This window comes from Bubalus kerabau, chromosome 22, assembly GCF_029407905.1.
Source record: "Bubalus kerabau isolate K-KA32 ecotype Philippines breed swamp buffalo chromosome 22, PCC_UOA_SB_1v2, whole genome shotgun sequence".
Classification (NCBI taxonomy): Eukaryota; Metazoa; Chordata; class Mammalia; order Artiodactyla; family Bovidae; genus Bubalus; species Bubalus kerabau.
Window position 1 is genome coordinate 17511040 of NC_073645.1, and position 27570 is coordinate 17538609.

Consider the following 27570-nt stretch of genomic DNA (forward strand, 5'->3'; position numbering starts at 1 on the left):
TAGAAACAGTGAAACCAACCAGATAAAAGTAAAAGATCATCACACAGTCCAGTTGTTTTTGAACAAGGCTGCTCATTAGAAACATAACTGGAGCTTTGGAGAAAAAAAAGCAATACCTGGACATTTGTATTTTTCAAAAAATTCAAGATAATTCTGACATGCATCTGGGTTTTAAAAAGTGATTACAAGTTTTTCTATTAAATGGTAGTCTTAGTAATATAGAATTCTATTATTTTTCTGTTGACCAATCATGATACAATGGTATGAAATGAATAATAGTTACATAATCACAATAATAAAAGATGTTTATCAGTTTTCACAATAGCCAGACAAAAAATAAAAATAATTACGATTGTAAACCATAATGGGAACATGATTAGCCTAACAGTATAAAATAATTACATGCAATTTGAGGGGTCAAGCAGAGTGATATGGTAAGTGGAAGTGCATACACGCACATGTTTTCATCCACCCAGCCAGTCTATGTCTTTTGGTTGGTGCATTTAATCTATTTAGATTTAAGGTAATTATTGATATATATGATAGTATTACAATTTTCTTAAATGTTTTGTGTTTATTTTCTGTAGATCTTTTCCTTCTCTTGTGTTTCCTTCCTAGAGAAGTTCCTTTGGGATTTGTTGTAAAGCTGGTTTGGTGGTGCTGAATTCTCTTAACTTTTGCTTGTCTGGAAAGTTTTTGATTTCTCCATCAAATCTGAACGAGAGTCTTACTGGGTAGAATATTCTTGGTTGTAGCTTCACTTTCACCACTTTAAATATACTGTGTCATTTCCTTCTGGCCTGTAGAGTTTCTGTTGAGAAATCAGCTGATAGGTAGGCCAATGAGCCTCCTGCCTACTCCTCTTTCTCAGGGGTTCCCAGTCATGGGGGAAGTCCCTGCCAAAAGAAGGGGTCCTGGGGAGCAGATGTGTAACTGGGGTGTCTGGCCCAGCAGGCCCAGGCACCAGACCCCTGTTTATCAGGTGCCACCCCTCTTCACACAGTTCCTACCAATTCCTGTCTTTTCTCTCCCCATTTGACACCAAGCTGAGCAGTCAGACCTTTCTCTCTCTCATCCAAGACATTTATAAATTTCTAGGGAGACTAATTTTGCCCTTGCTTTCAACTCTAGGCAATGCATAGAATTCACAGCTTCACTAATCGTTTGCCTCAACTTCCTCCCACTCTAATTCCATTTGATAAATTAATACAACAGATATGAAAGAGCCCGATTCTAATTTTTCCATCAGAAATGTGTGCTCCTTGAAAGCACAGACCAAACGTTATCTTCTTGCCTTTTCTTTTATTCTTTAAAATTCTCTACATGGTTTCTCATCCACTCTATTTAACATAGGAGTTTGTTGCTTTCGCGGGGTGGGGGTGGAGGGGGTGGTGTGGAGCTTCCCAGGTATCTCAGTGGTAAAGAATCCACCTGCCATGCAGGAGACTAGGGTTCAATTCCTGAGTTGGGAAGATCCCCTGGAGAAGGGAACCTCTATCCACTCCAGTATTCCGGCCTGGAGAATTCCATAGACTGTCTAGTCAGACACGACTGAATGACTTTCATTTGTTGCTTTTTATATAATAATGGCTGACATCAGTATTTACTAAACACCATACACCTCACATGGATTCTCTCATTTAATGCACATTAAGTCGACATCCTGTGAGGTAGATATTACTATCATTTTACAAATCAGGAAGTTGAGAGGCTCGGAGAGCTTAAATAATTTATTCAAGATCACACAACTAGTAAGAAGCAATCAGGCTAAACTCATTTCTAATCCAGAGTTTAACCCTTGTATGACACTACTTTCAGAGGATGGTTTGCTTCTGTAGCCTTTTCTCTAGAGTTTATGCAGCGGTCTGAGAACGTCAGGCCCTGCCAAACGCGTTCTGTGCTTGTTTGTTTCAGAGAGAGAAAGTCCTCAAAGTCCAGGTAACCATGACCCGGATTTAACCAATAGATGCCAAGCCAGAGGGCAGCAATCTGGAGCAAACGCCTGCCTAGCTCGCTTCCTCTAGAGCTTCTAATCTCAGCATTCAAACTGGGCGTGCCTATCAATCCTTCCACCTGCTACACTCCACATGGCTCCACCCTGATTTCTGGCAGGATGAAGGCTCACCCCAAGAGGAAAACAGAGAGGCTGTGCCCCCTTGTGGAATCCAGTTCTCCTATTTCATAGAGGGCGAAACTGGTTCTCAGAAGGACGAATCAAACTCAAGGACGCAGAACGAGTTAGTCCCAGCTCTCAGTCACTGGATTTATCTCTCTCAGCATTCTAATTTGCTTCAGCCCCAAAGCAGATAAACACAAATCAGTTCTTCACAAAGAAACCTTGACTTGAGGTCTGAGACCTCACAAAAGCATTGACAAAGTCCCAGAAAACGTTGGCGGATCCGGGAGACGCCTTCCGGGCCTGGGCACCGTCCTCTCCACTTGAGCTCCACCCCTCCACCCGCAGCCCAGCTACGTCCCGCACTCCTTTCTCACTCAGGTTCCAGGCCCCGCCCCCGGAGGCCGCAGCCAATCGGAGAGCCTCGCCCCGCCGGCAGTGACGTGCCCCGCCCCGCAGCCGCGGGATTCAAACTCCCGGAAGCAGCTCCTGCGCCAAAGGGTGTGACTGGGCCGACACGAGCGCTGCGCTTCGCCTCAGGTGCTGGCTGGCTGCGGGGAGGCGACCGCGGAGGGTGGCGGAGGCGGCCTGGACCCGCAGCCTTGAGGCCGGGCGTGACCGCGGGGGAGGCGGGATCAGTGGGAGATCGCGTTGGCTGGGATTCAATCTCTGCCTACCTTGGAGCCAGTCGCCGTTCCCTGGCGCTCACTTTGTGCCTGTACCCGGGAGGCCGTCGCCTATTGGATCCTCGCTTTCAGCTCTGCCGTGAGTGTTATCATCCTCTTTCAGACAAGAGCAGGGAGTTCTAGTGACTTGGCCAAGTCCTTTCCTTAGTACAGCATTTTGCGGATTAGCAAGTACTTGAAGGCAGTGGCACCCCACTCCAGTACTCTTGCCTGGAAAATCCCATGGATGGAGGAGCCTGGGGTCGCTAAGAGTCGGACACGACTGAGCGACTTCCCTTTCCCTTTCATGTCTATTCTACAAACTTCTTCACCTCAGAGGTGAGAAGAAAGGTGCCTGTTTTTGCAGTTTTCTTTGCCTCTCTTCGCACTGGAGGTCTTCAGATCAGATCAGATCAGTCGCTCAGTCGTGTCCGACTCTTTGCGACCCCATGAATCGCAGGCCTCCCTGTCCATCACCAACTCCCGGAGTTCACTGAGACTCAGGTCCATCGAGTCAGTGATGCCATCCAGCCATCTCATTCTCTGTCGTCCCCTTCTCCTCCTGCCCCCAATCCCTCCCAGCATCAGTCTTTTCCAATGAGTCAGCTCTTCGCGTGAGGTGGCCAAAGTACTGGAGTTTCAGCTTTAGCATCATTCCTTCCAAAGAAATCCCAGGGCTGATCTTCAGAATGGACTGGTTGGATCTCCTTGCAGTCCAAGGAACTCTCAAGAGTCTTCTCCAACACCACAGTTCAAAAGCATCAATTCTTTGGCGCTCAGCCTTCTTCACAGTCCAACTCTCACATCCATAAATGACCACAGGAAAAACCATAGCCTTGACTAGACGAACCTTTGTTGGCAAAGTAATGTCTCTGCTTTTGAATATGCTGTCTAGGTTGGTCATAACTTTCTATGTGAAGGTTTTTGTAGATTTGCCTCCACTTGTAGAAGACGTGGCCTGTAGTAGATGCTTTGTGCCCTTTACTAGGTATCTTAGTCTTTCACCTTAGAATGGACAAAAATCCAGGGCTAACCTTTTCTGGTGGCTTAGTGGTAAAGAATTCGCCTACCAATGCAGGAGAAGAGGTTCGATCCCTGGGATGGGAAGATCCCCTGGAGAAGGAAATGGCAACCCACTCCAGTATTCTTGCTTGGGAAATCCCATCCACAGAGGAGCTTGGGTAGGCAGTCCATGGGGTCAGAAAAGAGTCAGACATGACTTAGCAACAAAGCTTCTCCTTACTTCTTGTTCTTAATTCCTGCCATTCCTGAATTCTTTGAATATTGGGTCTCTTTTTCCTATAAATGCCTCATACTGAATTCTTCTCACTTCTGCCCACTGTGCTGTCTGAACATTACAGTTAAGATAGAACTGAACTAGGCCTATCTTCTCAAACAGAGGACACACCATAATGTCAGGTAATGATGTTTCAATGTCCATTTATTCAGAATTATATTTTTTGTCATTGGCTTTTTATTCTGGAGTAAAGTTTGTCTTTGTAATCTAACTTTCAGGTTTCATTTAATGGCTTAATCATTGGTTATCCCTCTATTTTTTTAAAAATGAAACATTTCTAATGAAGTATGACACACATAAGAATCCTGCACAAACACAGACATACAGGTTGACATATTGAATACCTCCGTGCATCTACCACCCAGATTTAAAATATATATATTGTTGTTAGCAAGCTAGAAGCCATACCCCACGGTATCACTTTTATTTACATAGAAAGGTTCTTCTGTTTAGTAAATAGCTTATTAGATCTTTTCAAACCTGAGATTTGACCTTGTAAACTCAGATTTCTTTTTACAGGCACTTTCAGAGATGTCTTCCAGAAATCCCAAAGATTTAATTAAAAGTAAATGGGGACCAAAGCCTAGTAACTCCAAATCAGAAACTGCATTAGAAAAATTTAGGGGAGAAATGACAGCTTTAAAAACATCGGTAGGTGAAATCACAAGTGGAAAAGGAAAGCTGATTGATAAAGACAGACACAAACTTTTGGAGGTAAGACCTTTTAAACTGTAGTAAGCTTTACTATGGGAGATGAGAAAGTCTATGATATAATCTAGTTTTTATGTTCACTAAATGTAAACAACAAATCTAATCATGTCACCTTTGGGGTTTAGATTTTAGCATGAAGTTCATTTAATCATGTATTTTGGCTACTTTACAAGTAATTTTTGTTTTCAGATTTTTTTTTAAGGTAAAATCATTACAGATATCAGCATTTTGTGTTTTGTTAAACTATATTTCCCTAATTTACAATTTGTTATGACATAGTCTGAAAAGGAGTTAGGAATATTAGAACTGGAAGGATTTAAAATTTAATCAGTTCAATTTATTTTGCAAGAGTACTTTTATTTTTCATAGTTAGAAAACAAATTATCCATGCTAAATAATACCATTGGATTTCTTTAAATTTTACTTTATAAGGCACATCATAAAACCAAATGATTTATTATTTTTTTAAACACATATTGAGGTGAATTCTTATTCAAGCATGGAGAAATGGTCTATCACCAATTCTTAGACATAAAGATTATTTTGTAATCTGGTGAAAGAATCTAGTAGCTTTCCTGAGAGCTCTCTTTCCAGTTCATTTTACTTCTGACAAGCAAGGGCTGTCAAAATCCCTTTATAATCAATTGAAATTAAACTTCCTATAACTTCTACCAGTTTGTTCTAGTTATGTCCATTAAAGCTACATAGAACAAGTCTTTTTTTTTTTTTTTTTTTAATCCGATTGACAGCTTTTCAGGTGTCCAAGTCTTCCCAGATGGCGCCAGTGGTAAAGAACCCACCTGCCAAAGCAGGAGATTTAAGAGATGGGGTTTCGATCCCTGGGTTGGGAAGATCCCCTGGAGAAGGGCATGGAAAGATATTCCAATATTCTTGCCTGGAGAATCCCATGGACAAAGGAGCCGGACAGGCTACATCCATAGGGTTGGACACGACTGAAGTGACAGCATGCATGCATGCAGATATACAAGGAAATCTTGCTTCCTCTTACTTATCTATAGGCCAGCCCCATATTCTTCAGCTTTACTGGCTTTTTCTCATCCTGGTCACTTTCCTGAACACTTTTCTGGTGTTCATGTCCCTCTTGAATTAATGCTTCTGGATTGCACACAGTCACAAACACAGATTCAAGCAGTAGTATTATTTCCCCTAATCTGGATGCTGTACTCTATGAAATCTTAGAATTGTATTGGCTTCTTTGGTACTGTGTCATAATACTGTCTTATCTTAAGCTGGTCGGATCAGATCAGATCAGTCGCTCAGTCGTGTCCGACTCTGCGACCCCATGAATCGCAGCACACCAGGCCTCCCTGTCCATCACCAACTCCTGGAGCTTACTGAGACTCATGTCCTTCAGTCAGTGATGCCATCCAGCCATCTCATCCTCTGTCCCCAATCTCCTCCTGTCCCCAATCCCTCCCAGCAACTAAAAATCCCCTCATCATTTTCACACAACCATCCAACTCTATGTCCCCATTTCTATTTGAATAACTGTTAAGCTTTTTTCCCTTTGTCAGCATGTAAAGCCATTTTACTTACTTTTTCTATCATCTCTATATTAGTGCTTTCTCCCTTTTGCCAGCAAGTTTAACTAACATGCCTTCTTTAACTTTCCAATCCTTGAAAATGTTGAACATTCCCTTGAAGATCACCTTCTAGATTTGATACCAAATCATTTATTAACAAAAAGCAAGTTTATGAATGTACTTTTATCCAGCTATAACATTCTGTAATATCTGAATTCTGTTGCTCCAAGTTCATCAGTGAGCATGTATGTCTTTGTGTGACTCAACTTTTAGCCATTAAGATGACTAGAATTGGCATGATGGGGGAATAATTAGCAGATAATCAGGTGAGAGCCAGCTCTTCTTTAGCTTTCTAAGTGGTCTCTCCTTTCTGTGTCCATGTCCCGTTTATTTTATATATATCTTAACCACAGCACTTATCATACTGCATTAATGTATTGGTCTAATTCCCTATGAGCTCTCTGAGCATTTTTCTGGTTCTGGTATCTGGTGTAATGCTGACTTGATACCTAATAAATACATCCTATACGCTTGTTGTAATGTACTGTTTATTTTTGTGTTTGACCTGGCCTTGTTCTAAGATTCTTCTTAGTTTATATCTAGAAAATTCGAGTCCTTGAAGCTGAGAGAGAGAAGAATGTTTATCGCCTCACAGAGAAGGACAAAGAAATACAGCGACTCAGAGACCAGCTGAAAGCCAAGCACAGCAGTACTGCATTGCTTGAACAGCTGGAAGAGAAAACCAAGGAAGTTGAAAGAAGAGAACAGCTGTTGAAATCCTTGTCTGAAGAGACAGATGTGTTGAAGAAACAGTTGTCTGCTACAACTGCAAGGCTTGCTGAACTTGAAGGCAAAGCCAATACACTTCATTTATCGCAGGTACTAATTTCTTTAAAACCTGATTTTTTTTTTTTAATCTTTTCTAATACAGTTTGTAATTCTTATGAAGAATGGGTTTGTTAAAACATGCTTGTCAAATGGTGAAACAGTATAGTATACTAACAGGTTTACTTTTTTTTTTTTTTCCATAGTCCTGTTCTTCTCTATAAGCAAAAATAGGTAATATGGCTGCCTCCACTGACCATACCATTGTTTTGCCCAAGGGAGTATTCAGAATACAGATTCTGCTGTGTGTCTACAATAGCCAGGACGATTTTATTGAATTCTTTTTTCTATAGTTTGTCTTGTGAGAAGAATGGCTTCATTTCTGGTTATTTTTCACATTTGAGGCACCCAGTTAAAACAGCAAGTACGCTTTTCTCCCGTCTTCTGTTTCCGAGTCACTAGTGTAGTAGAAAGAGCGTGGATTTATGGGTAGGCAGCTCCGAGTTCAGATTCCACTTCCGAGCTGTGTGAGTCTAAACAAATTCCTTAACCTCTCTAGCCTTAGAAACAATGCTAGAATTCACCAGACCCCTCTCCTAAATCTCAGTTTGCACATCAGTAAAATGAGGATAAGAGTACTGGAGATTAAATGTTACAATATATGTGAATAACCTAGCAGGGTGCCTGGCATGTGAAGTGAAAGTTGCTCAGTTGTGTCTGACTCTTTGTGATTGCATGGACTGTAGCCCACCAGGCTCCTCCATCCAGGGGATTCTCCAGGCAAGAATACTGGAATGGGTTGCCATTTCCTTCTCCAGGGGATCTTCCCAACCCAGGGATCGAACCTGAGTCATTGCAGGCAGACTCTTTACCATCTGAGCCACCATAGTGCTAAATAAATAGTTTCTTACTGATCAGACCTTTGATTCTCTTGAAAATTTGGACATGTGAATCATACTAATACTACAGCTATTAACACTACCTACAGAAGAAAGGGCACCTCTGGTAGCTTAGATGGTAAAGAATCTGCCTACATTGCAGGATACCTGGGTTTGATTCCTGGATCAGGAAGATCCCCTGGAAATGGGAATGGCAACCCACTCCAGTATTCTTATCTGGAAAATCCCATGGACAGAGGAGCCTGGTGGGCTACAGTCCATGGGGTTGCAAAAAGTCGGACACCACCGAGTGACCAAAACTTACTTACAGAAGAAAATCTATTGCTTTCAAATAAATGCTTCAGTGATGTTAAGGGTCTTTGTACTTTATCTCCCCTTTAGAGTGGGGCTTCCTACTCTAAGAGAATTTGCCTGCCAATGCAAAAGATGTGGGCTTGAGCCTTGTGTCGGGAAGATTCCCTAGAGGAAGAAACGGCAACCCACTTCACTATTGCCTGGAAAATCCCATGGACTGAGGAGCCTGGCAGGCTACAGTCCATATGGTTGCAAAGAGTTGGACACGACTGAGCGACTTCATTTTCACTTTTACTTAAAGCTCAAGAATTAGTTTCTCTACTTTTGAAGATGGAAATAAAAATCTTGGTAGAAATGATGATTTTAAAAATGTATTCATATAATCACTACGGGATACTCACTGTTAATTTCTGTACTAGTCAGCATGTCTAATCACCTGACAACTGACCTCCAAATCTCAGAGTCTTATACAACAAGTGATTATTTTTCTGCTCATGTCGCAGCTTATTTTAAGTTGGAGTGGAGGAGGCTTTGCTCCACAGAATCATTCAGAGATCCAGGTTCCTTCCTTCTAGTGGCTCCCTCATCTCTCAGACTGCAGTCCTCCACCAGATCCTTTATACACAGCTGTGGGCTAGAGAGCACGTGAAGAACTGGGGTAGCCTGTGGGGTCTAGGCTTCGGATTGGCATATCTCATTTCTGCTTACATTCCACTGGACAGAATTCAGTCTCATGACCTCACTAACTACAGGGAAGGCTGGGAAATGTGGTTTGCAGTGTGCCCAGGGTAAAAGGAAAGAAATGTGATGAACTATCTCTGTCATGGTTTCCACCTGAAGGACTAAATTGAGAGGGGGGAAAGAGCACCTCTAGAGAAGAAAATACATATTTTGAGCTTTCTTGCCATCCTTCACACAAGTCTCTTTCCTCAGAGCTGTTAAAAACTGAAATGCAGCTTTTTATGAGCTTTGTTGGTTAGCTTTGGTACCTTACCACCTGGAAAATGAAAGTGTTGTCAACTCAGTCGTGTTCGACTCTTTGTGACCCCATGGACTATAGCCTGCCAGGCTCCTCCATCCATGGAATTCTCCAGGCAAGAATACTGGGGTCTTCCCAACTCAAGAGATCAAACCTGGATCTCCTTCAGGTGGATTCTTGACCATCTGAGCCACCAACTTACCATCTACTTCCCCTCTTTTATTCCCTCTGGAAAAATGAAGAAAAGAGAGGAGACAAATTATATTTTGAGTTCTATATGAATGAATACTAATTAATACTATTGCTAATGTTGAATATAAATAAATTCTAGAAAACAAAATTTATCTTTTATTTGACAATTTAATATTTTAGGGATTTCATTTAAGTAGGCCAATTGCTTGGTTTTGTTTCCTGGTGAAAATCAGAGAGCTGTTCATATCCACTGAAGGCTAGTCTGGTGATTCTGGGGTCCAGATGACATCAGATATCAAATTAGATATGAAATCTCAGGGTGTCCAATCTGCTTAGGAGGCCTCCAGGACATCTTAATTCCGCACTGCTACTCATCACTTGGCATGTACCAGTTCTGGATTTTGGGATGTATGTGAAATATACTGTCTTATTATGAAGGTAAGTATAATGAGCAAACTTATGTTCTTAAATTATTATGTTAACTAATATTGATTTACTTACAGACTGTGGCTACAAGTTGCTTCAATTCATCAATGAGTAATATTCATGAAATGGAAGTACAGCTGAAAGATGTAAGTTTGTTTTTATTTTATTAAGTTATGGCTAAAGAGGACTCATTCCTTTATTATTAAATTTCATGGAAATTGACAACAGTAATGCTGTAGCTTGAAAAATTCTTTTGAGGAGATGAAGAAATGAATGGTTTGAGATCATCTCTCTGGGTTACCACGTTTAAGTCTCTTTCCAGGCATTCAAGAGGGCCAGTTCCTGTAAGTATGGCTAGGAAAGCCTTGGAAATCTTTAGGCTATAAATCATCCATTTCTACCAAATAACTCAACAATATCCTGTTTTCACTTAAATCTAATTTGCTCAATAATTTTATTATAGTAATGTAATTTAATATGTATTATTTTTTCTTTTTGTTTACCCATGCTAGATGTCCTCTTTAGTTTGAAATTATTCCTTTAGAAACAGGATTTCCTTTCCTAGTTTGAAAAGGAAATACATTCTTTGTGTATTCAATATTTCTTTTTCCTAGAATTGGATATGAAGTTAGCTATATTATTCCAAACTTATATCTTAAATGGATTGGTGGGTTGCATTGAAAATTAAATAAATTGGGGACATAGGACTAGTAGTCACAGTGTATTTTTTCAAATTTTAAGGTTAGATATGCAAAGTATGAAATTCTTGATTTAATTATTGGGTCAATAGGTAGATATTGTGATTCCAGAAATATTACTGGCATGTCTACCCTGATCTAAGTATGCTCTTAAGAGTCCTGTTTTATCTCACATACCAGGCATACCTTGAGGCCTATTTGATTTTCAAGAAAAGAATTTAAATCGTTAGTGTCTGTATAACTGGGTTCTAGAGTACCCTTTTCAAAGTAATTTATCTAGAGGTAGCTAAAATAAAGAAGAAACACAATTCTTAAAGAACTATCAAAATAAGTTTTTTGTATGTCATGTATTATCCCCAGCATTTAGACAACTGGAAAGAATGACTAGATGGAATCTGGTGAAGTTTCTTGAATCTTATAATAAGTGTCTCTTTTAGCAAAGTGCCTGAAAATAGATGCTGTTTTCTTAAACCCATGTGTAATTTTTAGGCTTCTCAGTGCTAACTCGGAGAAGGTGATGGCACCCCACTCCAGTACTCTTGCCTGGAAAATCCCATGGATGGAGGAGCCTAGTGGGCTGCAGTCCATGGGGTCGCTAAGAGTCGGACACGACTGAGCGACTTCACTTTCACTTTTCACTTTCATGCATTGGAGAAGGCAATGGCAACCCACTCCAGTGTTCTTGCCTGGAGAAACCCAGGGACGGGGGAGCCTGGTGGGCTGCCATCTATGGAGTCGCACAGAGTTGGACACGACTGAAGCGACTTAGCAGCAGCAGCAGCAGTGCTAACTACTCCAAATATCAACTAAAGTTATTTTTATGTAATGATGATTAGTCTGGGGTAGAACCTGAGAGTCTCCATTTCCAATAAGCTTCAGGTGCTGCTGCTACTGTTGGTGGTCTGAGGACTGCTCTGTGAGAACCATTAACTTACATTTGAGGAGCGAGAGGTGGCCAAGCTCTGATTATCCCTTTGGGATCTCAGCAGATCTTTCAGACCAGGGGGAGAATTATAGTTGGAAGACTGAGGAGCAGGGAAAGAGAAATCTCACTCCTCAGAGTCTACACCGTCGCTTTATTTGGCTTTGGAGGACTCAGCCATTCTAATCCTATACCCTCTGCAGAGCTCCCACAAAACTTCCTGTAGAAGTTTGCCCACCTGTTTAAGAATCAGTGTTTGTTAGGCTAAAATAAGTCCTAAAAATCTATTTTGCTTCTCTTAGGGTCAAGCTGTATCATTCCTCAACTATCATTTAGATCTGGCTCATATTTTGAAATAATTACATGGAGTTAATGCTGTAATTGCATTCCTGATAGCTCAGTTGGTAAAGAATCCACCTGCAATGCAGGACACCCTGGTTCAATTCCTGGGTTGGAAAGATCCCCTGGAGAAGGGATAGGCTACCTACTCCAGTGTTCTTGGGCTTCCCTTGTGGCTCAGCTGGTAAAGAATCTGCTGCAATGGTTGGGAAGATCCCCTGGATAAGGGAAAGGCTACCCACTCCAGTATTCTGGCCTGGAGAATTCCCACGGACAGTCCATGGGGTCACAAAGAGTCAGACACAACTGAGTGACTTTCACTTTCAGTGCTGTAATCATTATCCAGTTGGTCCGTAACTTTAAAATCAAATAACTGAATGTCGGTTTTAATAGGTGTTTCTTGCTCTTGATTTAAAAAATCTGATTTTTAGGGAATTCCCTGGTGGTCCAGTGGTTAGGACTCTAGGGTTCCACTGCAGGTGGGTATGGTTTTGATCCACTGTTGGGGCACTATGATCTGTAAAGCCACATGGTGCAGCCAAAAAAAAAAAAAAAAATCTGACTTTTAAACATAGAATTACTGAAGATAAATAATAATTATCTTTAATTTGGAAAAAAATCAAATTTACAGAAAAGTTATAAGAATGGAAAATAGTACACAGAAGTCCACATACTCTTTACCAAAATTGAACTCATTAGCATTTTATCCCATTTTATACTTTCTCTTTCAGTCCCCACCCCTATCCACACACATACACATACACACACAGACATAATATTTTTTCTGAACCATGAAATAGTTGCGTATATCTATAGCCTTTTCAGCCTGTATATTCCCAAGAATGAGGATACTCTTACATGACCACCATACAGATACCACCTTTAATAAATTTAACATGGACATAATACTTCTAATCTACCATCCGTGTTCTAGTTTTGTCAATTGATGCGTATTTTTTCTTCTTTCAATATAGGCTAGCATTTCAATCTCTTAGAGTTTTTGCCCAAGGAAATATTTAATGGATCCCTGCCAAAGCAGGAGGAAGAGCTTTCATGGCATTCCCCACAGCTTCACTTTATCTACTTCTATATTTTTATTGATAACTTGGGTGAACATGATAAATGCATGTCTAACAAATGTGTAGAGACACAAAGCTGGAAGAGATAACTAATGTAAGGAAGACTCTAAAGATGCAAAACTCATAATGTCAACATCCACTGACAGCTATCAAATCTACTTTTTGTTGCTTCTATAAAGAAATGAAAGTAGACACAGAGTCCTTGAAATCAGGAGTAAAGAAATGTTTATTACTTTATTGAAGTAACATCGCCATCATGTGGTCCTTTAGAATAATGCCTCATCCTCACTTTGGCAGCACATTTACTAGAATCAGGCTTCCCTGATGGATCAGATGGTAAAGAATCTGCAGTGTGGGAGACCTGGTTCTATCCCTAGGTCAGGAAGATCCCCTGGAGAAGGGAATGGCAACCCACTCCAGTATTCTTGTCTGGAGAATTCCATGGACAGAGGAGCCTGTCAGGCTACATACAGTCCCTGGGGTCGCAAAGAGTTGGGCACGACTGAGCAACTAGCGCACGCACACACACACACACACGCACACCTATGTTTTACTTCAGTTGAGTTACACTAAGCAGCTTTTTTGTTAAGAACTTTGTATTTGTGCCATCTCTTTTCTGGCAGCCCTAAAGGATAAAAACTCATACCTCCTGGCTGCCACACTTTAATCATTGATAATAATTAATTCCCCCAGGTCAAGGATTAATTATGACACAAAGGATACGTATTATGCACTTGTAAGACTACAGAAATAGTTATGATAGTTCTATGACAAGATGTTTTGATTACATTTTCATGCATTACTTAATGAGTAATAGATTTTTGAAAGTGTTTTATTCTTTTTGAATCACTAAATGTATTGTTCTACTGTGTGTAAGGAACTGCTAGATTCCTTCTTGCTCTCTCCTCCCTTCTCTGAACACTCTCAAACTCCGGTCTAGGTCTACAAGGCTTTCTGGCTCTTGCAGGCATTTTCTCCACCCATGTTGTCAACATCATTCACAAACATTTATCAGGCAGCTTCTAGGTACAGAAACACAAATAAGGAACTGTGAAATAAAATATCTAAACAAGCCTGTGCCCAGCTGTCCAGAGGGCTCAGGGTATAGTTAAGGTAAGAAGTATCATCAGGAAGCAATCAAGAGTTCATGAGTATAAGATGCCAAGTAGACTGAATGCACACAAAAATCACTAGTTGCTTACAAAGGAGGGGAAACTTGATAAGGAGAGTTATGGTGAGGAGCCTTGAGAGATAAGCCTGGACTCGCTGGAACATGATGTAATGTGGAATTTAAGTGGGCAGATAACATAGGAAGGGATTGTAGAGCACTCTGCACGAAGGGAAGAGGCACAGAGGGTATGCATTATTGTGTAGACAAGGAAGCAGTGGAGGAAAGGAAAGGCCAGGCTGTGCTTTGAAGTGATGGGAAGTGGCAGATTGTGGATAGTTTTAATGTCAGCCTAAGGGAACCTAGCTTCAGTTTCAGCAAGTGTTGTCCTGAAGCTTTAAAATATTCTGTTATTAATATAATTAAAACAACTTAGCACTTCGGGGGATAGAGGAAGAGGTTGAACTGAACTTACTAGCTATAGCTATTTTGCCTCAAAATATTAAGCGATCATTATATTAATTGACCTAAAGCTATTGGTCATGGCCTGTGTCTCCTCTCACTGTTCTTGATGAGGAAATCAGCCTCCAAGTGAGGATTTATAAATCCCCAAATTACCAAGATCCAACAGTGAGCCACTGCTCAAGCAGGCATTTCTGTGGGGGTAGATAAGTCTTGGGCTTCCCTGGTGGCTTAGATGCTAAAGAATTCACCTGCAATGTGGGAGACCTGGGTCCAATCCCTGGGTTGGGAAGATCCCCTGGAGAAGGGAACAGCTACCCACTCCAGTATTCTTGCCTGGAGAATTCCATGGATAGAGCAGCCTGGCAGGCTACAGTCCATGGGGCCACAAGTTCAGACACGACCGAGTAAGTTTCATGTAAGTCTTGGCTTCTCTGGGGCTTCAGATGGTAAAGAGTCTGCCTGTAGTATGGAAAAACTTTGTTCAGTCCCTGGGTCAGGAAGATCCCTTGGAGAAGGAAATGGCAACCCACTCCAGTATTCTTGCCTGGAGAATCCCATGGACGGAGGAGCCTGGTGGGCTACAGTCCACGGGGTCGCAGAATCAGACATGACAGAGTGACTCACACTTTCATGTTAGTCAAGTCTTAGCACAAGTGGCACGGGCAGAGGGCTCATTACCAATGAGCTTGGCCATTGGTGAAGGGGTTTTAGTATCACTGTGTGTACCTCCTTCTGGGTCCCGAACATTTTACGCCTGTGACATTAGATTTAGCTGTGCATGTTCTCTTTACACAAGTAGTAATTGAGACTTATTTCCTCAGCCTCCCAGAAACATAGAAAAAAAAAAAGGAGGCAGCCCCTGATAGGTCAGTTGGTAAAGAATCCGCCTGCAATGCAGGAGACCCCTGTTTGATTGCTGGGTCGGGAAGAACTTCTGGAGGAGGGATAGGCTACCCACTCCAGTATTCTTGGGCTTCCCTTGTGGCTCAGCTGGTAAAGAATCTGCCTGCAATGCGGGAGACCTGAGTTTGATCCCTGGATGGGGAAGATCCCCTGGAGAAGGGAAAGGCTACCCACTCCAGTATTCTGGCCTGGAGAATTCCATGGACTGTATAGACCCTGGGGTTTCAAAGAGTCAGACACGACTGAGCACTTTCACTTTCACTTTCCATGCTCTTGGATGGAAGACCTCAATTGGAAAGGAGAGAAGAGTTGTAATCTCGCATTTTGGTGCTAAAGTATAAGCATTTCAAGACTTCGTTTTCCCTCTGCTACTGACCGGCGAATCTTCTTTGCTAGCTTTCAACTTGAATTTCTGTCCTGCTGCTACTGGCAAAACAGGGGGTATGGATGAGGGGAGGTGTTTATACAGTTGTGTACAGCCCTGGCAGGCTCCTTTGGCTTTGCCTTTGACTGAATTTCCAAGGATCCAGTGGTTAAGACCAGTGAGAGTTAAGTCAGAGTATATATGAATTTGTCCCAGTTAACAATCAAAATATCACCAATACTATATTGTAAAGTTAAAAAATAAAATTAAAAAAAAAAAAAACAATCAAAATATCAGTAGAATTTTTCACTAAAAAGTTTCATAAATCTGGGCTTCCCTGGTAGCCCAGGGGTTAAGAATCCACCTTGCAATGCAAGGGGCATGGGTTTGATCCCTGGTCCGGGAAGATACCACATGCTGCGGGGTGTCTGAGCCTGTGAGCCTCAACTACTAATGCCTGAGAGTGTAGAGCCCATGCTCTGCAACAAAAGATGCCACTGCAGTGAGAAGCCCCCACTCTCTGCAAGTAGAGAAAGCCCATGCACCACAATGATGACCCAGTGCAGCCAAAAATAAATAAATAAAATACATACTAAAGCCTTTCATAAACCTATACACCCCTGTCCATATATGCTACTATATAGCATATTGATTTATTGATTGATTTATCCACTAAAGGTAATGTAGCTTCTTATGTGAATATTTGCTAATATCTTGCCACAGATCAGGTGGAATGAGCCACAGAAAATATAGATGAGGTTTTATAAAATTTTCCAACTTATGCTAGGTGGCTGGTAAAGCATAGCGAGGTTCTTGTAGGAAATATGTAACTGAAATGAAAAGTGAACATGAGCAGTAATGGTAAACCACTTTCTCTGTTACCAGCTAACTTAAATAGACACTGCTTATTTTATTAATATTGTCCATCATTCAAATAATTTCTTGACTATACATTGTATGCAAAACCTGGGAGTCCTTTCAGAAGAACATGGTCTGCCACTTCAAGGAACTTAATATAAAAAAATCTTCCTGCAATGCAGGAGACACAGGAGATAATGGATTCAATGCCTGGGTGAGGAAGATCCCCTGGAGTAGGAAATGGCAACCCACTCCAGTATTCTTGCCTGGAAAACTCCATGGACAGATAAGCCTGGTGGGCTGTAGTCCATGGGATTGTGAAGAGTAGAACTCGACTGAACGACTAAGCACACACAATCTATTTGAAAAAGCAAACACAGAAAAAAGCTAATGATGGTTGGTAAAATAAGTTTTTAAAATATGTAGGTATGTGTTTATAACAACTGAGTTCCTAAACCCCTATACAAACTAGATGAAAGGTCCCATTTGGGGATTTTTGAGCTTTAAAAGATGAAAACCGGTGATAAAGAAAGAGGGTGATGTTTGAGTTTGATTCTCCGGGAGGCAAACACGAGATGGAGTAGTCAGCAGTGCAGTTTATTGGGGAGCCACATCTGTGAAAGGAAGAGGAAGGCCCAGGATTAAGGCGGGGTGGCGGGCGGGGGCGGCACTGCCAGAGCAGGATGCACGCCTGGCAGAGCCTCTGTCCACCCCTTGGAGAGCCCGCAGGCAGAGCCCTCGGGTGGGTGGAAATACTTCTTAAAGAGTACCTGAGCACTGCACCTCCACCTCTGCCACAAAGACATTCTGTTAACAGAGAATGATGTGGGCACCGACATGAGGCAAACTGTAGAGTCAGTGGACAGATGAACGTAACCCTGTGTGGACATGACTTGGCCGTGTTCTTTGGAATTCTGAAGGTGTGTGGCCTTGGAATGTGTCTCTGTGTGGGAAGCTTTACACAGATTCCAGTGATGCCTGGAATCATTGTGTGATATGAGCCATCGAGTATTTATATGCTGGAAAAGACTGCGTCCTGTGTGGTCTCTTATCCATCTGAAGGGTTTGGGTTTTGATTATTGATTTGCTTTCATTTGCACTGTGAGGCTCTGGAGAAAAATCAGCAGTGGCTTGTGTATGATCAGCAGCGAGAGGTCTACGTGAAAGCACTTCTAGCGAAAATCTTTGAGTTGGAACAGAAACTGGAAACAGCCCCTCAGACACTCCCGCAGCAGACAAAAAAGACTGAATCAGAAGGTACTGGTGTAAAAATGTTCTTCTGGGTTGGCCTGCCTGACGTTTTCCAAAAAGAGAGATGCATCAAATTTAGATTCTTATAGATCTGTGTTATAAAGTAAAACAAGAGCAAGTCTGCTAGCCTTGAAGTAAGAAATCCCATTTTAGCCAACCTTCTGAATTCATCTCCCATTGTTTTCTGACACCAGAGGGCGAGAGGCACAGGGTAAAGGGATCTTGCAGCTCTGCAGGCACGTTAGGTTTTTTCCACCTTGCAAATCCTTTCCCTCCTTCAAAGTCCTGCTCCAGCTTCATTTCCCCCGGTGCTAGCCTTGTCAGTGACTATCTTGTTATTCTGCTTCCCTTTAGCAGTTATTCATATCAACTCTAGGAGAAAGATTACATTTTTATACGTGATCCTTCAATCATTTGAATCTCACCCTAGAACTGAGATGAAGTTCTTATCAGTGATGCTGTTTGCCAAAGGTTTTGCAGCTTCTCTGACACTGATCTCCATTGAGTTTCACAAGAGCCTAAGAGCGGGGGCAGAAAGGATCATTATTCTCGTTTTACAAATAGACTCAGCAGTTCCAGGTGATGAGCCAAGCTCTGTGCAAGGCTCTCATTTAAATGACTGACAGCCCCACTGGCACTGGAACCTTGAATTATAGAAAGAGAAGGCTCATAATCTCAGAGCTTCACATTTGAATATTTAAAATGAAGCTAATGCTAAAACAGTATGAAAGGAATGTCTCTAGAGAATTCAAAACTGTTTATCCCTCAGGGGACAAAGTTACTGCTGTATTGCCTGTATAAATTTGCTACACATAAAAGTAGGTTTTTAATTATGGGTGAAGTCTAGCTTTTTCCTTTGGTAATATGATTTTTCTTTTCTCTCTCCCTCTTATTGTCTCTCTCTTTCTCTCTCTCTCTGTGTTTTATCAAAGTGGTATATGCATTAATGTCTCTATTTGTTGATTTGTTTTCTTTAGACATTAGTGACATCCCCCCCCCCTCAGAATAATTCTATTACTGTTTCTGATTCTTCTATCTATTCATTTTGTAACTTCAAGTAGTATACCTGAACTTCTGTTTCTTGTTCTGTCAAACATCAACCATGATCCCTGTCTCTTGAGTCTTCATTTTTGAAGATGAGGAAAAAATGCAATCATGCTTACAGAAACATATTTACATTTATTTCTTCAGGAAAATTACCTATTTTGTAATTTGTAAAATTACCTATTTTGTGCCATGATGTGTTTGTCACAGGTTATCTTCAAGAAGAAAAGCAAAAATATTATAACCATCTCTTGGAAAATGCAAAAAAAGATCTTGAGGTAGAACGACAAACCATAACTCAGCTGAATTTTGAACTGAGTGAATTTCGAAGAAAATATGAAGAAACCCAAAAAGAAGTGCAAGATTTAAATCAACTGTTGTGTTCACAAAGAAAGGCAGATGTACAACATCTAGAAGATGACAGGCATAAAACAGAGAAAATACAGAGGCTCAAGGAAGAGAATGATCTTGCCAGGGAAAAACTTGAAGAAGAGAAGAAGAGATCTGAGGAGCTGTTATCTCGGGTGAGTCTAACCAGCATGGTTTTCCATGGTTCATAATCCAGAATTTTCATGGTACTTATGAAGTGTCAGGGGCTATTTTAACTACTCAGGAACCAGCATGGAACAACACAAGTTCCTACCCCCTCATAGGAGTTCATGCTAAGAAGGGAGACAGACCATAAGCAAGTACCTAAATAAAACAGGGTAGTATGATCAAGAGAAACTGAGGCCAGCGAAGGCCTCACTGAGGAGATGGTATTTGGACAAAGCTGATGGCGAGAAGGCACCAGCAAGGTGAGTGACTGGGAATTCCCTCCTGATGAAGAGATCACAGACACAAAGGTTCTGAGTGAGGAGGAGGTAGGCATGTGTGGGAAGCTGAAAGGCGGGGTGAGGAGGAGGTAGGCATGTGTGAGAAGCTGAAAGGGGGGGAGTGAGGAGGAGGTAGGCATGTGTGGGAAGCCAAAAGATGGGGGGGTGAGGAGGAGGTAGGCATGTGTAAGAAGCTGAAAGGCGGGGTGAGGAGGAGGTAGGCATGTGTGGGAAGCCAAAAGATGGGGGGTGGGGAGGAGGAGGTAGGCATGTGTGGGAAGCTGAAAGAGGGGGATCCAGGTTGATTCCTAGGCTGGCACTGTGAACTGTTCTCAAGTTAATTCACTATATACCTCCCATGTTCTCACTATGCTCATAGCCAGATCTGGAACGTTTGTCTCAGTAATGTTGGCATTACTACATTAGATTTATTAGAATTCAGTACTGTTTCAAGAGAAACTTATTAACTTTTTCCCAGCAGCATGAAATAATGGAAAACACATAATTTGTGGTCTATCCCAGGTATCATCGAGGATGTGTGGCCTGAGGAAAATCAGCTAACTTCTCTGACTGACAGGTTATTTGTGTGTCAAATTAATAATAATAAATCTTATAACCTCTCCTCACCTCATAGGACTTTTGTGAAGGTCAGCTGAGAGAAGGTGAAAGCGCTTTGTAAATTAAAGGGCTAGGTAAATGTTAGCTACTGCTACTCTTAGAATAGTGATTTCTAAAATCCTCCAAAATTTGAGTGAGAGGGAAAAAATGGTCTATAACATTTGCCTTCTCAGTCTTTACCATGCTCACTTCTGCCTAGAGGTGTGAGCAGTGATATTTACAAAAGATTAAGCAGAAATGATTGAAAATTTTGCTCCAACTCTGTGGCTGAGGAGGCCAAGCTCTGCTTTCTTATCCTACTCAGAAATATCAGTGGATGTTAGGACCTGCTTGTCCACTGCGACTTAGTGCTTTTTGTCTACATTCAGTCTGTGCCTCAGGGAACTCGGCCGGGGCGGTACTGCTCAGCTGCTTGCACAGATAGCTGTCCAACCACAGCTAGGATTCACCCAGAAGAGCAGGTGTTGCCCTGGTTAGAGATGTGACATTTGTGAGCCTTTCATGCATCCTGGGTCAAGGTCAAGCTATAAAATGTTGATGTGACAGTGTTGGTTCTATTTGCACCCTACAGGTCCAGTTTCTTTACACGTCTCTGGTAAAGCAGCAGGAGGAACAAACAAGGGTAGCTCTGTTGGAACAACAGGTACTCATGAGGGTTCCTTCTATATTCAGTTTAACCTTTGAGAAATGGAATTTTTCCTCATGTTTACACTGTTGAATGAGGAACCATTTGTAAGTTCTAGAAAATGTTTTTTTAAAAACTTTAACAAAAATGTTGAAAGTGATGACTTGTGCGAGCCATATATTCCCATTACTATCTTTAGGCTAAACAGAATTCTCTAAGGTGACATGGCAGTTTTCTTGACATGTCGGTAGATGTTTGCCTTAGCAAAATTTCTTCTTCCCTAAATGGCTGGTAGTCTGACAGGATGTTCCTAATAGAACTACTTGATAGTAGTTCTCAAGTAGAACTCAAAGAGAGACCAGTTACTCTCAGAGACCAGAGATTTTTAGTATATTCGAAACCAGGGAACAGCCATCTCCTTCCCTTCCCCACAAAAAGGAGGATGAGGAGGACAGATTCTAACCAGCAACTTCTTAAGCTGCTCCTCACTCACTTAGACCTCACACTTTGGCTTTGCTCCTTGGACAGAGCTTCTTCATTTATCAACATCTCCCTGTGCTCAGAGGAGTTCTTGGTCTGATGGCACAACCTGTTTTTTTCTTACGATACTAAAGAAACATCCAGTCAGGAAAACTAGACAGTATACAGTAGCTGTCATTGTCTTGTCTTGGGCACTTTTTTCCAGATGCAGGCATGTACTTTAGACTTTGAAAATGAAAAACTTGACCGTCAAAATATGCAACATCAATTGCATGTAATTCTTAAGGAGCTCCGCAAAGCAAGAAATCAAATAACACAGTTGGAATCCTTGGTGAGTCTGGAATGGTTAGACAAAAACTTATTTCATCTTTCTTTTTCTGCCATCTTTCTATTTATATGTCAAAGCAGTTCCCAAAATAGAAGGATACAGTTTAAGAATAGCTGTTTCTTAAATTAGTCAAATCAAATCCCTTGCCTCATGTGAAGCATCTGCCCTTTGAGCATCAGTTGAAAGTACTAGACAGAGGGACATTACTGGCCTCTTGGTAATGATAACATTACCAGTGCCTGGGATCATCCCCACCCACTCTGGGCTCTGTGATTCTGGAGGCACTGAACAGACTTTGGTCTGGGGGACAAAGGGAGCAAGGCAGGGCAGTTTTAGATTCTGAACTGAAATTGTGCTTTTCTCTTTAAACAAAAAAAAGAAAGAAAAAATTGCTGCTTTTAGGGCTAATGGACTATTACTGTTAATACACTCTTGTAGGCATACTGAATTAAGCACATTCTGTGAATTAACTTGAACACATAACCTTTTAAAACATTAACCTTTTTAATAACATTGCTTCTATAAGGAAATGGTTTTGATTTACCTATTTTCATTCTACTAATAAGCTTTGAGGGACTTCCCTGATGGCTCAGTAGTAAAGAATCCACCTGCCAATGCAGGAGATCATTTGATTCCTGGGTGGGGAGGATCCCCTGGAGAAGGAAATGGCAACCCACTCTAGTATTCTTGCTTGGGAAATCCTATGGACAGAGGAGCCTGGTGGGCTACAGCCCAAGGAGCTGCAAAAGAGTTGGACACAAATTAGAAGCTAAAGAACCACACAGTAAGCCCTGGACTAAACCTGTTAGGGTCTGTCCCATTAGCCCATATTTTGTGTATGATCCTTGTATTGCAGAATATTTGCACAGGGTGAAATGTTACAAATAGAATTCCTCAGTTTTCAAAAGAGAAAAAAGCAGTTTTTAAAATCATTTGCAATTTCTTTATGAATAAAAGACAGAAAATACATTTTTGGCTCTGTTTATGTCATTGATTTTTATCATAATATTTAAAATTGAAATTTATAATTCATTCCTATTTATGACTATTTATCAAAGTATAGGAAGCCAAGGAGTATACAAATGAATCCATAATTTTCCTGTATTTTTCTTCATTTTCCTACCATTCATCTTTACAGTATGCTGTAAAATGTTCATTTTTAGTTACTGACTGTTCTAAATTTCTCAGGGAAAAAAACATGAAAATGAGACATCACAAATGAATTATGTAGTATCTTAGTCATTCCTGTGTATAACCTGTTTGACCTGCTAAAATTTTTTGCCACTCTTAATTCCATGCAGTTCTTTATTGCTGAAGTTGCCCGTCTTTAACCTAGCAATCTTGGTCAGCATTGCCCATAGGCCCACCTTTACATGTGACTCTAAGCATTTTAATAAAACCTGCTATGTAAATGCCCGATCCTAGTACTTCCTGGGTAATTTCAGTGATATATAACAACCTCATAAGGGCTTCCCAGGTGGTGCTAGTGGTAAAGAATCCGCCTGCCAATGCAGAAGACATAAGAGATGTGGGTTTGATCTCTGGGTAGGGAAGATCCTCTGTAGAAGGTCATGGCAACCCACTCGAGTATTCTTGGCCTGGAGAATCCCATGGACAGAGAATCCTGGAAGGCTACCGTCCATAGGGTCACAAAGAGTCAGACTGAAGCAACTTTGCATTCATGCGTAACCACCTCATAAGTTACCAGTATAATACCAGTGACCGGAGAGATTCAGAAGAAAATCTAGCTAGAGGGCTGAAGCAACTGGAGTATCTATGGAGCAGTTACAACTGCTGAATGGTAGGCCATCTATACAAACCGTGTTCATTTGACACTTATTTTTCAGAAGCAGATTCGTGAGTTTGCCTTCACAGAGCCATTAGTCACTTTCCAAAAGGAGACTGAAAACCGAGGAAAAGTCGCCTCACCAAAATGTCCCACTGCTGCGTTAAATGAAAGCCTGGTGGAATGTCCTAAGTGCAATATCCAATACCCAGCCACCGAACACCGAGATCTACTCGTCCACGTTGAATACTGTTCCAAGTAGCAATGTGATTATTCTTTGTTTTTGTGCCAAAAGATTCAATACTGTATCTTATGTTAGCTAATGGTCATTTTGAATTCCTTATTTCACCTCACATCAGAAACTGTCTGTCTACCTTAAAGAGTCTAGCATAGCAGTGAATCACTGTGTTTTGTTTTTGTTTTTTTGCCTGCTTTGCATTTCTGAGCATTGAATGCTGAGACTGCCAACATTTTGCACTGTTAAAGTACTTGATGAAGAAAAGATAGTTCAGGTTATTGCTTGTAGGTCAAATCTGTTACACCAACAAGCAAATATTTTATGTTTTTCGGATTTTTAAAAAATCGAAGGCAATTAACCAGGGATCTTTATTGTTATTATTTTTTAATCCAAGCACTTCATAAGCCTACCATTCTGACTTTGATGTCCTTTGTGAAGAGATGGTGATACTTTTTTCTTTTCATTTATATTTCCTTTCTATGGTAGAGTAGTTATTAGAAAAGTTGGGCGTTTTCTTCATCTTTATTGCTGCTGACTGTTGAAACTGTAGACCTAGCTGTGTTTGAAGCAAAAGTAGATTCTGTTTAAGGAATACTCCTTACTAGCCACACAGTGCTTTCTGTGATGTTAACTGGCTATACCTTTAACTTGAATTTCATCAGCACATGTTAGTTAGCTAAAATTGTTAAAATGAATTTTAACAAAACCACCGAGCCCTCTCTTTTGATATGCAAATGTTTTATTTATTTATTTTTGGCAGTCTTGAAAGCTGGGTGATGTAATGAGCAGATATTTGGTTATCTGAATATTTTTATACATGTGTGCATAAACCAAGATTTTTTTAAAAAATTTCTTCAGGTTTTCTAAAATGCTTAACACTGGGCTACTATTGGTAATGTAAAGGAGAAAAGAATAAAGAGTTATTTAATAAATTTTGCTATGAGGAGAGTATATGTATATAGACTGGTATTTTTAAGATTTCTGCCCTGAGAAGGGTGCCAGAGAGTTACAGATAAACATACAGTGTAAAATGATTTCCTTTAGGATTGGTTTGTTTGATCTTCTTGCAGTGCAAGGGACCCTAAAGTCTTCTTCAACACCACAGTTCGAAAACATCAATTCTTTGATGCTCAGCCTTCTTTGAGGTCCAAATCAGGGTTTCTGGGGGGGTGGGAAGCATGGAATATGCCTTATCAACAAGTTCTTTAGATGCATTTTGGGGTAAAACTGAAGACAGAACTACTGAACTAGTCCAGCCTTAACTCCCTGATGAAACAGAGTCCCAGAGAGGGGCGTGACTTACCCAGTCACTTAGCAGGTTTGTAGGAACATGAGGGAGGCCCTGACTCCCAATGGGAGTGGTTGTTAGAGCCACTACCATTTTGGTTTGTATGAAATGATTCCTGAAAAATTACTCTTTCCAAGATCCCCAGTGCTCTGCCTTCTAAGGCAAATCCAGTATTTGTTGGTCTGGTTCTCTTTATTTTCCTTGTTGTTTGTGCTGTGCTCTCTGCTTTGAACCTAGTATTTTTTGGCTTTGGATGGTTGAGTGGGAAACATGAGTAAGACACTGAAGAATACAATCTATTGCCGTGCTGTGCTGTGCTCAGTTGCTCAGTCATGTCTGACTCTGCAACCCCATGGACTATAGCCCACAGGCTCCTCTGTCTATCAAGAGTCTCCAGGCAAGAATACTAAAGTGGGTTGCCATGTCCTCCTCCAGGGGATCTTCCCAGCCCAGGGATTGAACCCAGGTCTCCTGCATTGCAGGTGGATTCTTTACCAGCTGAGCTACCAGGAAAACCCCCAATCTAGTGGTGACACCCAAGGTAAAAGGTAGGTTCACCAAAGGTAAAAGGTAGGTCCAAGTTACCCAGGATCTGAAGAGATAATGGAGAAAGGGGCAGGGAAGGCTGAGCCCTAGGGTGCATCCTGCAGTCCACAAGTAGAGAGGAGCACTCAGATTCAGATTAAAGTTGTGTCTCTCAAACCAAGCAACCAGAGAAAGGAGTGGCATGCACCTGTACGACAATGAATTAGCACCTGACAATAACCTTCAGTTTGTTGCTTGCCAGACACACTGTATTGATTTAACCCAAGGACCAACACATCTTCCACTACACAGTTTAACAAGTATTACAGATAAGTGTGTGTATGTGTTAGTCACTCAGTCATGCCTGACTCTTTGCTACCCCTTGGACTGTAGCATGCCAGGCTCCTCTGTCCATAGAATTCTCCAGGCAAGAATACTAGAGTGGGTTGTCATTTCCTTCCAAGAGATCTTCCTGACCGAGGGATTGAACCTCAGTCTCCTGCATTGCAGGCAGATTCTTTAATATCTGAGCTGCGAGTGAAGCCCCAAAATTGCCCTAAGGTTGTTATTTAGTCGCTGAGTCATGTCCAACTCTTTGCAACCCCATGGACTATATAGCCTATGAAGTTCCTCTGTCCATGGGATTTCCCAGGTAAGAATACTGGGGTGGGTTCCCATTTCCTCCAGGGGATCCTCCCAACCCAGGGATCCAACCTGCGTCTTCTGCGTCGGCAGGCAGATTCTTTACCACTGAGATACCGGGGAAGCCCTTGAAGGAGTCTCACCTCTTTTAGGGGATATACCAAGCACAAGTTTCCTCACTTGGTTCAGCAAATATTTAATCCATCTGCAACGGACAAGGTGTGGTGCCAGGCACTAGAGGTGGAGAGAGTACAGCAGGAACCACCTTAGAAGAGCCAAGGCAAGGTGGACATCAAGGCTGACCAGTGAATGGCAGCACAAGTGAGGTCAGTGCCTTGTTAGAGGTCACCCCACAGGTGAGACAGGAGAGGATTTATGAAAGCGGTGATGACTAAGCTAGGTTCAAGGAAGCATAATATTCAAGTTTTAACAGTGTTTGTTCCTAGACTTATGTTGAGAGTGAATCATTCAACACTGCTTAAAGGAAAACATGGCCTGTGTTAGAGTGGTTACTTTGTGACGACAAAGGGCAGAGGTGTAGATCCAGATTGTGATAGGGTGAAAGGTGTCCCTTTGTATCTTATTAACTTGATGTTGAAAGGCACATTGCAACAAAGATAGAGAAAGTAAACTGTTTTGAATGTTAAATATCAGAGGAGATAAGAAATAAAGGTTTTAATGAAGGAGAAAGAAAAAAGTTAGCTTTGCTGTGTGATTTACAGATTTTGTGGAATGGTAATTAAGCCACCTTGTGTAGATTAGGAAGATGTGTATTTTCACTCAATCTTTATAAAGTGGAGATAGGTGGTGGTGGGGTGGAACCGAGACTAGAGAGTTAGGAAAAAACCTCGAGGGCTTCCCTGGTGGCTCGGTGGTAAAGAATCCAACTGCCATGCAGGAGACACAGGTTCGATCCCACATGCTGTGTGGCAACTAAGCCCCTGTGCCACAGTTATTGAAGTCCGAGCGCCCTAGAGCCTGTGTCCTGAAACGAGAAGTCACCGCAAGGAGAAGCCTGCACACCACAACAAAGAGTAGCCCCCACTCGCTGCAACTGAAAAGCCCACGCATGAATGAAGACCCAGCACAGCCAAAAATAAACGTAAAAATACCAACTTTTTGAGTATGTTATTTCCAGTACAAGCTTAACGGTCACTCACATTTGCACGTAATACAGTAATAACTATAGTAATAACTCTCTTCCAAAGAAAATTATTCTGTTGATTGGAAATGAAAAAGGAAGCAT

At 41.4% G+C, this 27570-nt stretch overlaps 1 protein-coding gene across 6 annotated transcripts; it reads left to right on the forward strand.

Moving 5' to 3' along the window:
• Nucleotides 1-2551: 2551 nt before the first annotated feature.
• Nucleotides 2552-27370, forward strand: CEP55 (centrosomal protein 55). Of its 6 annotated transcripts, none has more exons than XM_055560055.1 (9): nucleotides 2552-2656; nucleotides 4598-4792; nucleotides 6937-7212; nucleotides 10026-10094; nucleotides 17791-17941; nucleotides 19190-19503; nucleotides 20984-21055; nucleotides 21723-21848; nucleotides 23693-24815. In XM_055560055.1, the coding sequence occupies exons 2-9, from the start codon at nucleotides 4610-4612 to the stop codon at nucleotides 23891-23893; spliced, it is 1392 nt and encodes a 463-aa protein (XP_055416030.1). In that variant the 5' UTR covers nucleotides 2552-2656; nucleotides 4598-4609; the 3' UTR covers nucleotides 23894-24815. The 6 variants fall into 6 exon arrangements, with proteins under 6 accessions (XP_055416030.1, XP_055416035.1, XP_055416032.1 ...); XM_055560060.1 differs by lacking the exon at nucleotides 23693-24815 and adding an exon at nucleotides 27223-27370 and having other exon boundaries at nucleotides 2586-2881; XM_055560057.1 differs by having other exon boundaries at nucleotides 2587-2881; nucleotides 23696-24815.
• Nucleotides 27371-27570: the final 200 nt, after the last annotated feature.